This window comes from Scyliorhinus canicula, chromosome 15 (genome assembly GCF_902713615.1).
Source record: "Scyliorhinus canicula chromosome 15, sScyCan1.1, whole genome shotgun sequence".
In the NCBI taxonomy this organism is placed as follows: Eukaryota; Metazoa; Chordata; class Chondrichthyes; order Carcharhiniformes; family Scyliorhinidae; genus Scyliorhinus; species Scyliorhinus canicula.
The window spans coordinates 59,031,069-59,043,473 of NC_052160.1; the positions used below are offsets into that span (position 1 = coordinate 59,031,069).

Here is a 12,405-nt window from a genome sequence, read left to right on the forward strand (position 1 = left end):
GAATTCAAAATCCATAGATCATTGTACACAACCATAATAAAGGGGACACTGCATGAATTTTAGTTCCACAATATCTGACAAAGTATGTCCTAACATAAATTGCCAAACGAGCCATTTAACATTTTTTTCATAATAACTGGAAACAAAAGCCTAATAACCTTGTCACAACGATTTACTGATATTTCAGCATCAGTAATGGTACCAGCATCCATCACAGTCAGAGCACAGTGAAGATCTATTTCAAAGATCATTATAACTAAAGTGGAAACTCGAATTAAACCAAAAAACATTTCTATTACAAGAGGAATATCTAGGCGCAACAGCCATCTATCAGGATATTGTCTTAACATAGGTAGAATTTACATAGAATTTACAGTGCAGAAGGGTGCCATTCAGCCCATCGAGTCTGCACCAGCCCTTGGAAAGAGCACCCTACTTAAGCCCACACCTCCACCCGATCCCGGTAACCCAGTAATCCCACCTAACCTTTTTAGACACTAAGGACAATTTAGCACGGCCAATTCACTTAACTGAACATCTTTGGACATTGGGAGGAAACCGGAGCACCCGGAGGAACCCCAAGCAGGCACTGGGAGAGAGTGCAGACAGTGACCCAAGCCGGGAATTGAACCTAGGACCCTGGAGCATGCTCCTTTCTCTCCTGGTTTTCTTTACCAGGTTTCCTTTACCAGCAGTGAAATTCACTTTGATTCAGGCAATGCTTTCGTTTATGAAATTTGGAGTTCTGGCAAATGGACATAAATTCCCGAAAGAATGACTTGGAAACATCTTTAATTTTAGTCAATTGGCTTGATTTTCAAGCCTGGGGAGGGAACCTAATGCCTGGATCATTTCCAGGTTCTGCCCTTGCACTGCATGAGTGCTCACATGACACAATCTTCAAATGTAAATGACCTAACTGGGCAAGGGCTGGCCCTGGCTGGCCAATTCGCAACATGCGCTCTGACAGGTGGTGGGAGCTGCCTGCTGAGCATGGGTGTCAAAGGTAGATGGCAAATATGACAGGATGTGTCCTACCTTGCAGAAGAGACACAACATTATAGGGCCAGCAGCCTCACCATGCTCAAAAGTGGTCAAAATGCCCAAGTAAAAACGACTTCACCCAATTGGGATCAAAATCCAGTGGCAAAAATTTACCATAAAAATATACTTAATTGTCCTTGCATTGAACACTAATGTGCACCAGACTGTTTGGGTTTGGTGCTTTGTGAATTGAAAATCAATCTCTGGCCCTCCCAGCCCATTAACTAGCTCCTCATGGAGCATGTAGGGCAGTTAATTTGAGGTAAGTAGGTTCCTGACCAACGCACCCTTTCCCACCACACCACTCCCTTGCGTTGAAAATTCCAGCTTGTCCCAGATGTGCCAGGATAATGACAGGGTCTCAGGAGCGCTATTTTCAAAGATGCCGGCTTTGTTCTTTTACCACCACAGAGGACTGAAAATTCCAGCCAGCAGTGACATGCATCAGCTAAGAGTATAAATTTTAGCTTTGGGTTAATTTAGTTATTGCCTCTAAAATGATGAAATCCCACATTTAGGTTCCCAGAAACAAAAGAATCTTAAAAAAAAAATATCTCACATTATCCTTCTCTGCAGAACGAGTAGGATACATCAGGACACAAAACATGGTCATTCCATAAATGTTTTAAAAAACTACTTATTAATTCAGCAATTTTCAACCAACATGAAAATTGGCTGCTGCATTTCCTGCAATTGTGATTACACATCAAAGGTACTTATAGGCTGTAAGGCGCATTGGGATGCCTGAGATTGCAAAAGGCGCAACATAAATGCAAGTTATTCTTCCCTTGGTTTTGTTGCATTATGTGGAGTTAAATACCAAGCTTTCCCAATTACAAATATTTGCCTTTTTTGAATTAAAAAAAGCACTCTGTTTGCAGCTGAGTTTATCATCCACAAATTCAGGGAATAAAATGAAACCTAAAAATCATCCTAATTACAATTATACGAAACTAAAATACTGCAGGTTCTGGAAATCTGGAATAAAAACAGAAAATGCTGGATAAATGTAGCAGGTCTAGCAGCATGTGTGGAGAGAGAAACCGAGTTAACGTTTCGAGTCCATAAGATAGGAGCAGGAAGAGGCCATTCGCCAATTGTCCTCCTATCCCCCAACAAAATAACATGCACAAAGATGCAGGCTTAACTTGTGAAAAACATGTTTTCATAACCCAAAAAACACTATGTTCTCGCTTGCATTAAATCAATACTTTTCCTTCTTCCAGAAATGGGCAAATATTGTATATTCTATGTAAAATCCACACTGATAAAAGGCCGTAGCTTCTATGTGGTTATGTAGTAGTTAATATTCACCAGTTAGCTATAAGTCCTTGGTTACAAAAGTCTTTCCTCCTCAAATTTCCCGAACCAATATTTCTCTTGCAGCAAATTTGTTTTGGTTTATTTCAAATGCTGAAAAATGTTTCTCCTTCATTGCTACCCAAGTACAAAACAGCAATCTGTATTTAACTGAATGTTAATTTGAGATACTGCAACTATGTTTTACATTTACTTAGGAGCTCTGGATAACTATGCTAGTGTTTAACTTTAAAGTGCTATAATGTCATATGTTCAAGTCTTCCATTACCACGGTGGCTTCTGTCGATGAATTGCTATTCATGCAAGCCATTTATTAGTTGAATGAAGAATCACTATCTTTTGATTCACCTTTATGCTCCGGCATTACAATCTGAATTTATAGTATAAAAGCATAACATAACAAATATTTGTGGCATGGGTTTTTAAATATTTCAGAACTATAATCTTTGAATATTGTCATTCTTGAAAGTGATGTCTTCTTCCGAAGCTTACACGGAGAAGTTGTTTTGGTTGTCGTAAGTGATTTTATGTTATCCTTGGCATGGTTCTTTTTGGGGTGAGAAGAGGCAACAAAAAATAAATCATACAGTACAAGGTTTGCAATGCAACTGTGTTTGTATAAAGGGATACCATAACTTTCATACAATTTGTGTAAGGGACGCTTCTCCCAACAGTGCAGGAGATGCCCAGACTAAAATTGCAAATTTTCTGTGGCCTGACATTTAAAAACTTTAGTATTGCTAATTAGTATATTTATAGTATGCAATGTCCCAAAATTGCCAACAGAGCAGCAATTCATTTACTTTATGTAACAATATAATTACTGAAGAATTGCAGGAGGAAATCCCAGCTTCATGATCATTTTGGCCCTGGGTTTAGTGCACAAAGAAGCATTGCATCTCTTAGTAACTTAACATGTGCTTTCAAGGTTGGTGGTAAGCATAATAGATTATTCTTTGCAGCACAACTTTTGAAACAGATTACACCAATTTTATATCAAAGAATTTGCCAACAAACTCTTCACAAAAGATCAAATATTGAGCTTGAATTTAAAGTTGTGGCAATATTCTGAAACTCAGAATTAATGCAAATGCTTCTCTGAATAATGCTGTATGCATACATGTTTGCTCTGACTTGGGACTATACAGCTTCTTTTAAATCACACTTATTTCTTTTGTTTTTGAAACTTCATACAAATGGAAAACTAAGAGATTTGTCATTCAAATTGCCCAATTTCAAAAATCCATATCTTGGGATGCTCTAAAAACTAAAGTATCTTATTAATTAACTTGAACAGCTAAAACAGTTGTCTGTTTATTAAGCTAAAAGGTTACAGAAAGACAACTAAGATTTGCTTAAAAAGAACAATGTAACCATTCATATGGCATTGTTTTCTAGTATTGCTTATCCAAGTAAAATGCCTGATCAAGGTTGATCTAGACCCCTTTTTGTTGACCTAAGATTAGAACAGAAAAAAGCCTGTAAGTAGTTTTTTAAAAAGCATAAATATTAGAATAATACAGTATTTTGACAATTACCAGAACAACCTTGAAAGCCCTGTTCATACCATGTTTAATCACTAGGGTTTGGAAAATATACTTTAAATTATGACTGCGTTTGGACTAAAATATTATGGAAGTTTGACAAATAAACGCTGCACAAATATAGTACACTGAGCAAAACAGTGAAGGTAACTTCCAAAATCTGACAGCACAAGCAAAATTATGGTTGATAAGCATTCGAAAGAAGATGCCACTCAAACCTAGTGTTTGATGAAGGACGGCCGTGAAATCTCTGAAGAACAAAAACCTCTTTGAAGAGTTACCAAAGTAAATGCATTGAAAACCCTAGACACGCGGTTCGCACAACTTTATTACCCAAGACTATAAGGTTTCAGGTATGTTTCAATAATGCAGAAGATAGAATCCTCGTTTCCATCAAGAAATTGATTTTATGCCTTCTTGATTTTAAGAGATTAAACACAGTCTGTATCTGTTGTGTAACATCAACGGTGTAATAAAACTTTTCCTTTCGAAATTTACCAAAAACTCATTCAAAGCCATGATTTTGATGAATGCAGAAATTTTGATCATTCCTGAATTATAAAAACAACACTACAAAAATCTGCTCCTTTAAAATACATTTTGGAAAATATCTTTAGAAGGAAGTACCTATGGTTTTCAGTAGCTATCAAGAGGCATGTAGGAACGGTACTGATGTATTGACTTGATTTTGCTAAAGCCCATAACTGAATAGTGTTGGGCTTAGATTAGACATGGTATTGGTCACATTTCCATATAAAAACAAGGAGCTTCTAAAGCAATTTGCACCATAGTTCTCATCAAATTGGTTTGCTTAAGAGTTAAACAATTTTAGTCGGAAATAAACGGTACACAATTTAACAAAATCAAAAGGGGATATTGTCTCTTTTTTAAAAATTGCAAATGACTCGAATTTATAAAAACAATGGTTGCCATCAACTCATGAATGATTTCTGTTTAAAGCTGCAGTACTCTCTTGAAAATGCCTCAACATCGCCAATACAATATAGATAACTTCCTTTTCACTTACTTAGGTTTCCAAAACAATGCTAAATAATTAAAAATAATTTTCCAAAGTACAAATTTAACATCTAGAAACAAAAGACAAATCTTGCAGAATTTGTAAAAGGTGCAGTAAATTGTTAAGACATAGATGCAAGTGTCAACATATAATGATTTCATAACTTACGCTCTCCACTGATCTGCCTAATATATTGGGACAGTTTTAATTTAATAATGAGGCAACTAGTTTCGCAGTTGGCACATTTCTTACGTTCTGCTTACAAAATTGGAGCATTTCATGAAAGACTGTCATTGCAGGTGCCCACCTTAGCGTCAAACATAAAAGTTTAAAAAAAAGTAGATTTAAAATTAAAACATATTTACAAAAAAAGGTCTTGGAAATGCACCATTTTGTCTAAAACATGTTATTTCCCAATGAACTCTTTCAACGCTGGACTCCTATGGAAATGACATTTCTGGATTAATCTTTTGAGTACTGAAAGACACTTTTGGGTTTCAACACATGCAGACTTCTTTTATAATCAAATGTAAAACTGATATTCTATTTTATGGGCATTATAAAATGGAATTCCAGGAATACAAAACCCACAGGATTTCTTAGGTCAAACTGTTCTTAGAACAAACATCTTAATGTGACAATTTCAATTTTAGAGCCAAAATGTGATTTCAGTACTCAAAGGTTCATCGCATTAGAACAAAATGTTTTGTATTTTTTATACATATATATATTTGTAAATACACCATTTTAAAAAAGTTACTCAGCATACTGTGGAGGAATATAACTCTTTTAACAAAATATAGGTTAAAAATAATCTGATTTGATTAAAACACACTGTAAGTATAGCTACTGCCTGCGCTGAAAGAGTTGATAAAAAAAGGAATACTGTAGCTATAAACAGAGCTATTTCTCCTCTAACATCCTGTATTTCTAAATGCCAGTTCCAGCTTTTGGAAGAATGAAAGGTCTCCGTGAGACAATTATTTTTAATGGGGTAGGGCATAAAGGGAAAGGAATGAAGGAAAGAAGTGAAATGTGCAAGGATCTGTCCTCTTTCACTGTGCAAAGTTTTTGAAATAAAGTTTCAAGCACACAACTTAAAAATGTATAATGCAACTGAAACAGGTCCATTTTTCTGTCTTACAGATACAGTATCTTCTTCACTTATGAGCTTCCTAGATTGCTCTTTTGAAATCCTACTGCCTTTTTGTTTTTGAGTTGATCAGCATCATTATGTCACTTAAGTTAGAGTAACCATGCGAGTGAATGTCAGTTCTCCTGGTCATACAGTGCGCTCGCTGCTCAACAAGAAGCTCATAGAACTTCCTTTCTGTAGTGTTCCTAACAGCTTCAAAGCAAGTATTCAGGTACTTCACTCCACTGCAAAGCCACAAGTCTCTTCGACTGCTGTCAACAACTTCTCGTAAAGCTTCTCATAGGACTCATAAGGAGGAATGTCTATACGGTTAAAGCTGAAGAGAGAGGGAATAGTCAGTAAACATACACACAGACAATATTGGTCACATGATTATATTCTTTGACAATCCATGCACTAAACTAGCTAGTCCATTTAGACAATGAAAAATAATCTCAATGTGGCTCAGAATTTGTTCTGGAGAGGGGTGCAGCCATATTGCTAGCTTGTTCTATGTAGCTGAGTTAAAGGCATTATCACTCACTGGGTCAGAAAACAAATCTACTGAATAGATTATTCCACTGAATTATCAATCAATAGTAACTTTTTGAAAGAATAAGTTAGAATCTCATGATTGAGCAATTGTGCTACAGCTCCATCACAGAAAGCCAAATCCATTACCTGAAGGTTAGCAATTCATTAAAGATAGTGATATACAATTTGGACCTTCAGAAGGAGATTGCCAATAAATATGACTTCTAAAGTAAGGAACTACGTATTAAAGACTGTAAATATGCATTTCCAGGGATTACATGGTCATTTTTAAGCATGATAGTAAAAGCAGACAGTAATTTTATATAATAATCTACTGTGGTGAACGATACAATTTATAAACAATTGATTGGAGGGTTTCAGATAAATGACTATGGTTTGATTGCATGTCACTTTGGTAATAGAGAAACTCACCAAGTATGTGCTTTGGGAAGGTTCTCTGTGTTGGCATCAATCAGATGGATGGTAAAAAGTCTTGGGCCTGCAGCACCTGTAGAACCTTACAAATACAAAATCTAGTTAAACCATACAGCAAAAAACAAAAGTTTTAACTTTGCAAAAGATAAGCAATGTACACTTAAGCCATTCATGGAGATTACCACTAAATGTAACTTATAAATACAGACAATAACTATATATTTCTAATGTGTTGTGCCATTTTTGAACATGCTGGGAGAGCAGGCAAAACATTTTATACAATAATCAATAGGCTGAAGGATCTAATTGCAAACCATTGACTTGGTTACAGATATATGAAACATGATAATATAGTGCAATATTTCCAGAGCATAAGGTCAAAAGATTTGGGAGCAGTAATCGGCCATTTTGCCCATCGAGTCTGATCCACCATTCAAGGAGATCATGACTGATCCGATATGATAATCCTCCACTTTCACGCATGATCCTCATAATGCTTGATTCCCTTACTAATTAAAAATGTCTATCTCAACCTGGAATATACTTAATGACCCACCGCTTCAGCCTGCTGCGGTAAAGGATTCCACAGATTCACTACTCTCAGAGAAGAAATTCTTCCTCATTTATTAAATGGATGACCTGGGATTATACCCTCTGGTCCTTGACACTTCAACAAGGATCTACCCTCTCAAGCCCCCTGAGAATCCAAATGTCTCAATAAGGTCGCCTCTCATTCTTCTGAACTTCAATGAGTATAGGCCAAACCTACTCAACCTCCCTTCATAAGAAAATCCCTCCATACACAGGATCAACCTAGTGAATCTTCTCTGAACTCCCTCCAAGGCCAGTATATCTTTCTTTAGATAAGGGAACCAAAATTGTTAACAGCATTCCAGGTGTAGCCTAACTGGTGCCTTGTATAGTTTAGCAAGGCTTCCCTATTTTATACTCCATTCCCTTTGAAATAAAGACCAACATTCCATTTGCCTTCCCCATTACATCTGCATCTCTTTTCTAGGGGGGCACGGTTAGCACAGTCGCTTCACAGCTCCAGGGTCCCAGTTTCGATTCACAGCTTGTGTCACTGTCAGTGCGGAGTTTGCACTTTCTCCTCGTGTCTGCATTGGTTTCCTCCGGATGCTCCGGTTTCCTCACAGTCCAAATATGTGCGGGTTAGGTGGATTGACCACGCTAAATTTCCCTGTAGTGTCCAACGGTTAGGCGGGGTTGCTGGGTTGTGGGGATAGGATGGAGGTGTGGGCTTGGGTGGGTGTTCTTTCCAAGGGCTGGTGCAGACTCGATGGGCCGAATGGCCTCCTTCTGCGCTGTAAATTCTCTGATTCTATGATTACCTGTTGAACTTGCATGCTTGCTTCATACTAGAGGACACCCAAATCCCTCTGTGCTGCAGTTTTCTGGTCCTTTCAGCTCCTATATTCTCCCTATCAAAGTGCATACCGTCACATTTTCCTACATTATTTTCCATCTGCTAAGGATTTGCCCTCTCACTTAGCTTGTCTCACTCTCCGCAGCCTCTTTATGTCATCCTCAACCACTTGCCTCCCTATCTATTATTGTGTCATCTACAAATTTGGTAATAATACATTCACTTCCCTTATCCAAATCATTAATATATATTGTAAATATACCCGGTACCTGCCCCATCCGGTCATAAATAGCAGTGGACAATTAAGACTAACAAGCAAAGGAGGTAGTCCCTTGAACATCCCCACAGGGCTAAATCGCTGGCTTTGAAAGCAGACCAAGGGAGACCAGCAGCACGGTTCAAATCACGCACCAGCCTCCCTGAACAGGCGCCGGAATGTGGCGACTAGGGGCTTTTCACAGTAACTTCATTTGAAGCCTACTTGTGACAATAAACGATTTTCATTTCATTTGTAACAATGGTGGAGCATAGCATGCAAATACTAAAGTCACGACTAACTCATCTGCAGTTATTTTCAGTCAGAAGTAGAATGGATGGTCCTCCTCCTGACATTCTCACCACAAATGCCAGTCTTCAGCCAACATGGTTCACTCAAAAAGAAATGATCGAGTGCACTGGATCCAGCCCTGATAACATCTCAGCTGTAGTGCTGAATATTTGTACTCTACAAATAGCTACACCACTAGTCACGCTGTTCCAATCCATGTTCAACCTCTTGCAGTCTAACCTTCATCTCCCACAGCATCAAAACAGCCCAAACCAAAGTCAAAATGACATGTTTGAGACTGTTATCATGGTGTTCTATCCCTCAATGCCTCTCCTCCATTGCACTGTTCTATTAGAGTACCTTCTTATGAATGAGTCAACAAAACAAAGAACAAAGAAAAGTACAGCACAGGAACAGGCCCTTCGGCCCTCCAAGCCCGTGCCGACCATGCTGCCCGACTTAACTACAATCTTCTTCACTTCCTGGGTCCGTATCCCTCTATTCCCATCCTATTCATGTATTTATCAAGATGCCCCTTAAATGTCACTATCGTCCCTGCTTCCACCACCTCCTCCGGCAGCGAGTTCCAGGCACCCACTACCCTGTGTAAAAAACTTGCCTCGTACATCTACTCTAAACCTTGCCCCTCGCACCTTAAACCTATGCCCCCTAGTAATTGACCCCTCTACCCTGGGGAAAAGCCTCTGACTATCCACTCTGTCTATGCCCCTCATAATTTTGTAGACCTCTATCAGGTCGCCCCAACCTCCGTCGTTCCAGTGAGAACAAACCGAGTTTATTCAACCGCTCCTCATAGCTAATGCCCTTCATACCAGGCAACAACCTGGTGAATCTCTTCTGCACCCTCTCTAAATCCTCCACGTCCTTCTGGAAGTGTGCGACCAGAATTGAACACTATACTCCAAGTGTGGCCTAACTAAGGTTCTATACAGCTGCAACATTACTTGCCAATTCTTATACTCAATGCCCCGGCCAATGAAGGCAAGCATGCCGTATGCCTTCTTGACTACCTTCTCTACCTGTGTTGCCCCTTTCAGTGACCTGTGAACCTGTAGACCTAGATCTCTCTGACTTTCAATACCCTTTAGAGTTCTACCATTCACTGTATATTCCCTACCTGCATTAGACCTTCCAAAATGCATTACCTTACATTTAGAACATAGAACAGTATAGCACAGAACAGGCCCTTCGGCCCTCGATGTTGTGCCGAGCAATGATCACCCTACTCAAACCCACGTATCCACCCTATACCCGTAACCCAACAACCCCCCCCCCCCCCCCCCCCCCCCCTTAACCTTACTTTTTAGGACACTACGGGCAATTTAGCATGGCCAATCCACCTAACCCGCACATCTTTGGACTGTGGGAGGAAACCGGAGCACCCGGAGGAAACCCACGCACACACGGGGAGGACGTGCAGACTCCGCACAGACAGTGACCCAGCCGGGAATCGAACCTGGGACCCTGGAGCTGTGAAGCATTTATGCTAACCACCATGCTACCGTGCTGCCCTTGTCCGGATTAAACTCCATTTGCTATCTCTCCGCCCAAGTCTCCAAACGATCTAAATCCTGCTATATCCTCTGACAGTCCTCATCGCTATCCGCAATTCCACCAACGTTGTATCGTCTGCAAACTTACTAATCAGACCAGTTACATTTTCCTCCAAATCATTTATATATACTACAAACAGCAAAGGTCCCAGCACTGATCCCTGCGGAACACCACTAGTCACAGCCCTCCAATTAGAAAAGCACCCTTCCATTGCTGCTACTCTGCCTTCTATGACCTAGCCAGTTCTGTATCCACCTTGCCAGCTCGCCCCTGATCCCGTGTGACTTCACCTTTTGTACCAGTCTACCATGAGGGACTTTGTCAAAGGCCTTACTGAAGTCCATATAGACAACATCCACTGCCCTACCTGCATCAATCATCTTTGTGACCTCTTCGAAAAACTCTATCAAGTTAGTGAGACACAACCTCCCCTTCACAAAACCATGCTGCCTCTCACTAATACGTCCATTTGCTTCCAAATGGGAGTAGATCCTGTCTCGAAGAATTCTCTCCAGTAATTTCCCTACCACTGATGTAAGGCTCACCGGCCAGTAGTTCCCTGGATTAACCTTGCTACCCTTCTGAAACAAATGAACAACATTGGCTATTCTCCAGTCCTCCGGGACATCACCTGAAGACAGTGAGGATCCAAAGATTTTTGTCAAGGCCTCAGCAATTTCCTCTCTAGCCTCCTGCAGTATTCTGGGGTAGATCCCAGCAGGCCCTGGGGACTTATCTACCGTAATATTTTTCAAGACGCCCAACACCTCGTCTTTTTGGATCTCAATGTAACTCAGGCTATCTACACACCCTTCTCCAGACTCAACATCCACCAATTCCTTCTCTTTGGTGAATACTGATGCAAAGTATTCATTTAGTATCTCACCCATTTCCTCTGGCTCCACACTTAGATTCCCTTGCCTAGCCTTCAGTGGGCCAACCTTTTCCCTCGCTACTCTCTTGCTCTTTATGTACGTGTAAAAAGCCTTGGGATTTTCCTTAACCCTATTTGCCAATGACTTTTCATGACCCCTTCTAGCCCTCCTGATTCCTTGCTTAAGTTCCTTCCTACTTTCCTTATATTCCACACAGGCTTTGTCTGTTTCCAGCCTTCTAGCCCTGACAAATGCCTCCTTTTTCTTTTTCACGAGGCTACAGTATCTCTCGTTATCCAAGGTTCCTGAAATTTGCCGTATTTATCCTTCTTCCTCACAGGAACATGCCGGTCCTGAATTCCTTTCAACTGACACTTGAAAGCCTCCCACATGTCAGATGTTGATTTACCCTCAAACATCCGCCCCCAATCTAGGTTCTTCAGTTCCTGCCTAATATTGTTATAATTAGCCTTCCCCCAATTTAGCACATTCACCCTAGGACAACTCTTATCCTTGTCCACCAGCACTTTAAAACTTACTGAATTGTGGTCACTGTTCCCAAAATGCTCCCCTACTGAAACTTCTACCACCTGGCCGGGCTTATTCCCCAATATTAGGTCCAGTACACCCCCTTCCCTAGTTGGACTGTCTACATATTGTTTTAAGAAGCCCTCCTGGATGCTCCTTACAAACTTTGCCCCGTCTAAGCCCCTAACACTAAGTGAGTCCCAGTCAATATTGGGGAAGTTGAAGTCTCCCATCACAACAACCCTGTTGTTTTTACTCTTTTCCAAAATCTGTCTACCTATCTGCCCATCTATCTCCCGCTGGCTGTTGGGAGGCCTGTAGTAAACCCCCAACATTGTGACTGCATCCTTCTTATTCCTGATCTCTACCCATATAGCCTCACTGCCCTCTGAGGTGTCCTCCCACAGTAGGGTAGCATGGTGGTTAGCATAAATGCTTCACAGCTCCAGGGTCCCAGGTTCGA

General features: G+C 40.2%; 1 protein-coding gene across 4 annotated transcripts in view; it reads right to left on the reverse strand.

Moving 5' to 3' along the window:
* Positions 1–520: 520 nt before the first annotated feature.
* Positions 521–12,405, reverse strand: part of smurf1 (SMAD specific E3 ubiquitin protein ligase 1) — a 163,489-nt gene continuing 151,604 nt past the window's right edge. For all 4 annotated transcript variants that reach the window (XM_038819403.1, XM_038819401.1, XM_038819404.1 and 1 more), the window contains 2 exons: positions 7,028–7,112; positions 521–6,398 (listed from right to left, as the gene is read on the reverse strand). In XM_038819403.1, coding sequence (XP_038675331.1) covers positions 6,299–6,398; positions 7,028–7,112 — 185 coding nt within the window. In that variant the 3' untranslated portion in view covers positions 521–6,298. The remainder of the gene's footprint in view (positions 6,399–7,027; positions 7,113–12,405) is intronic.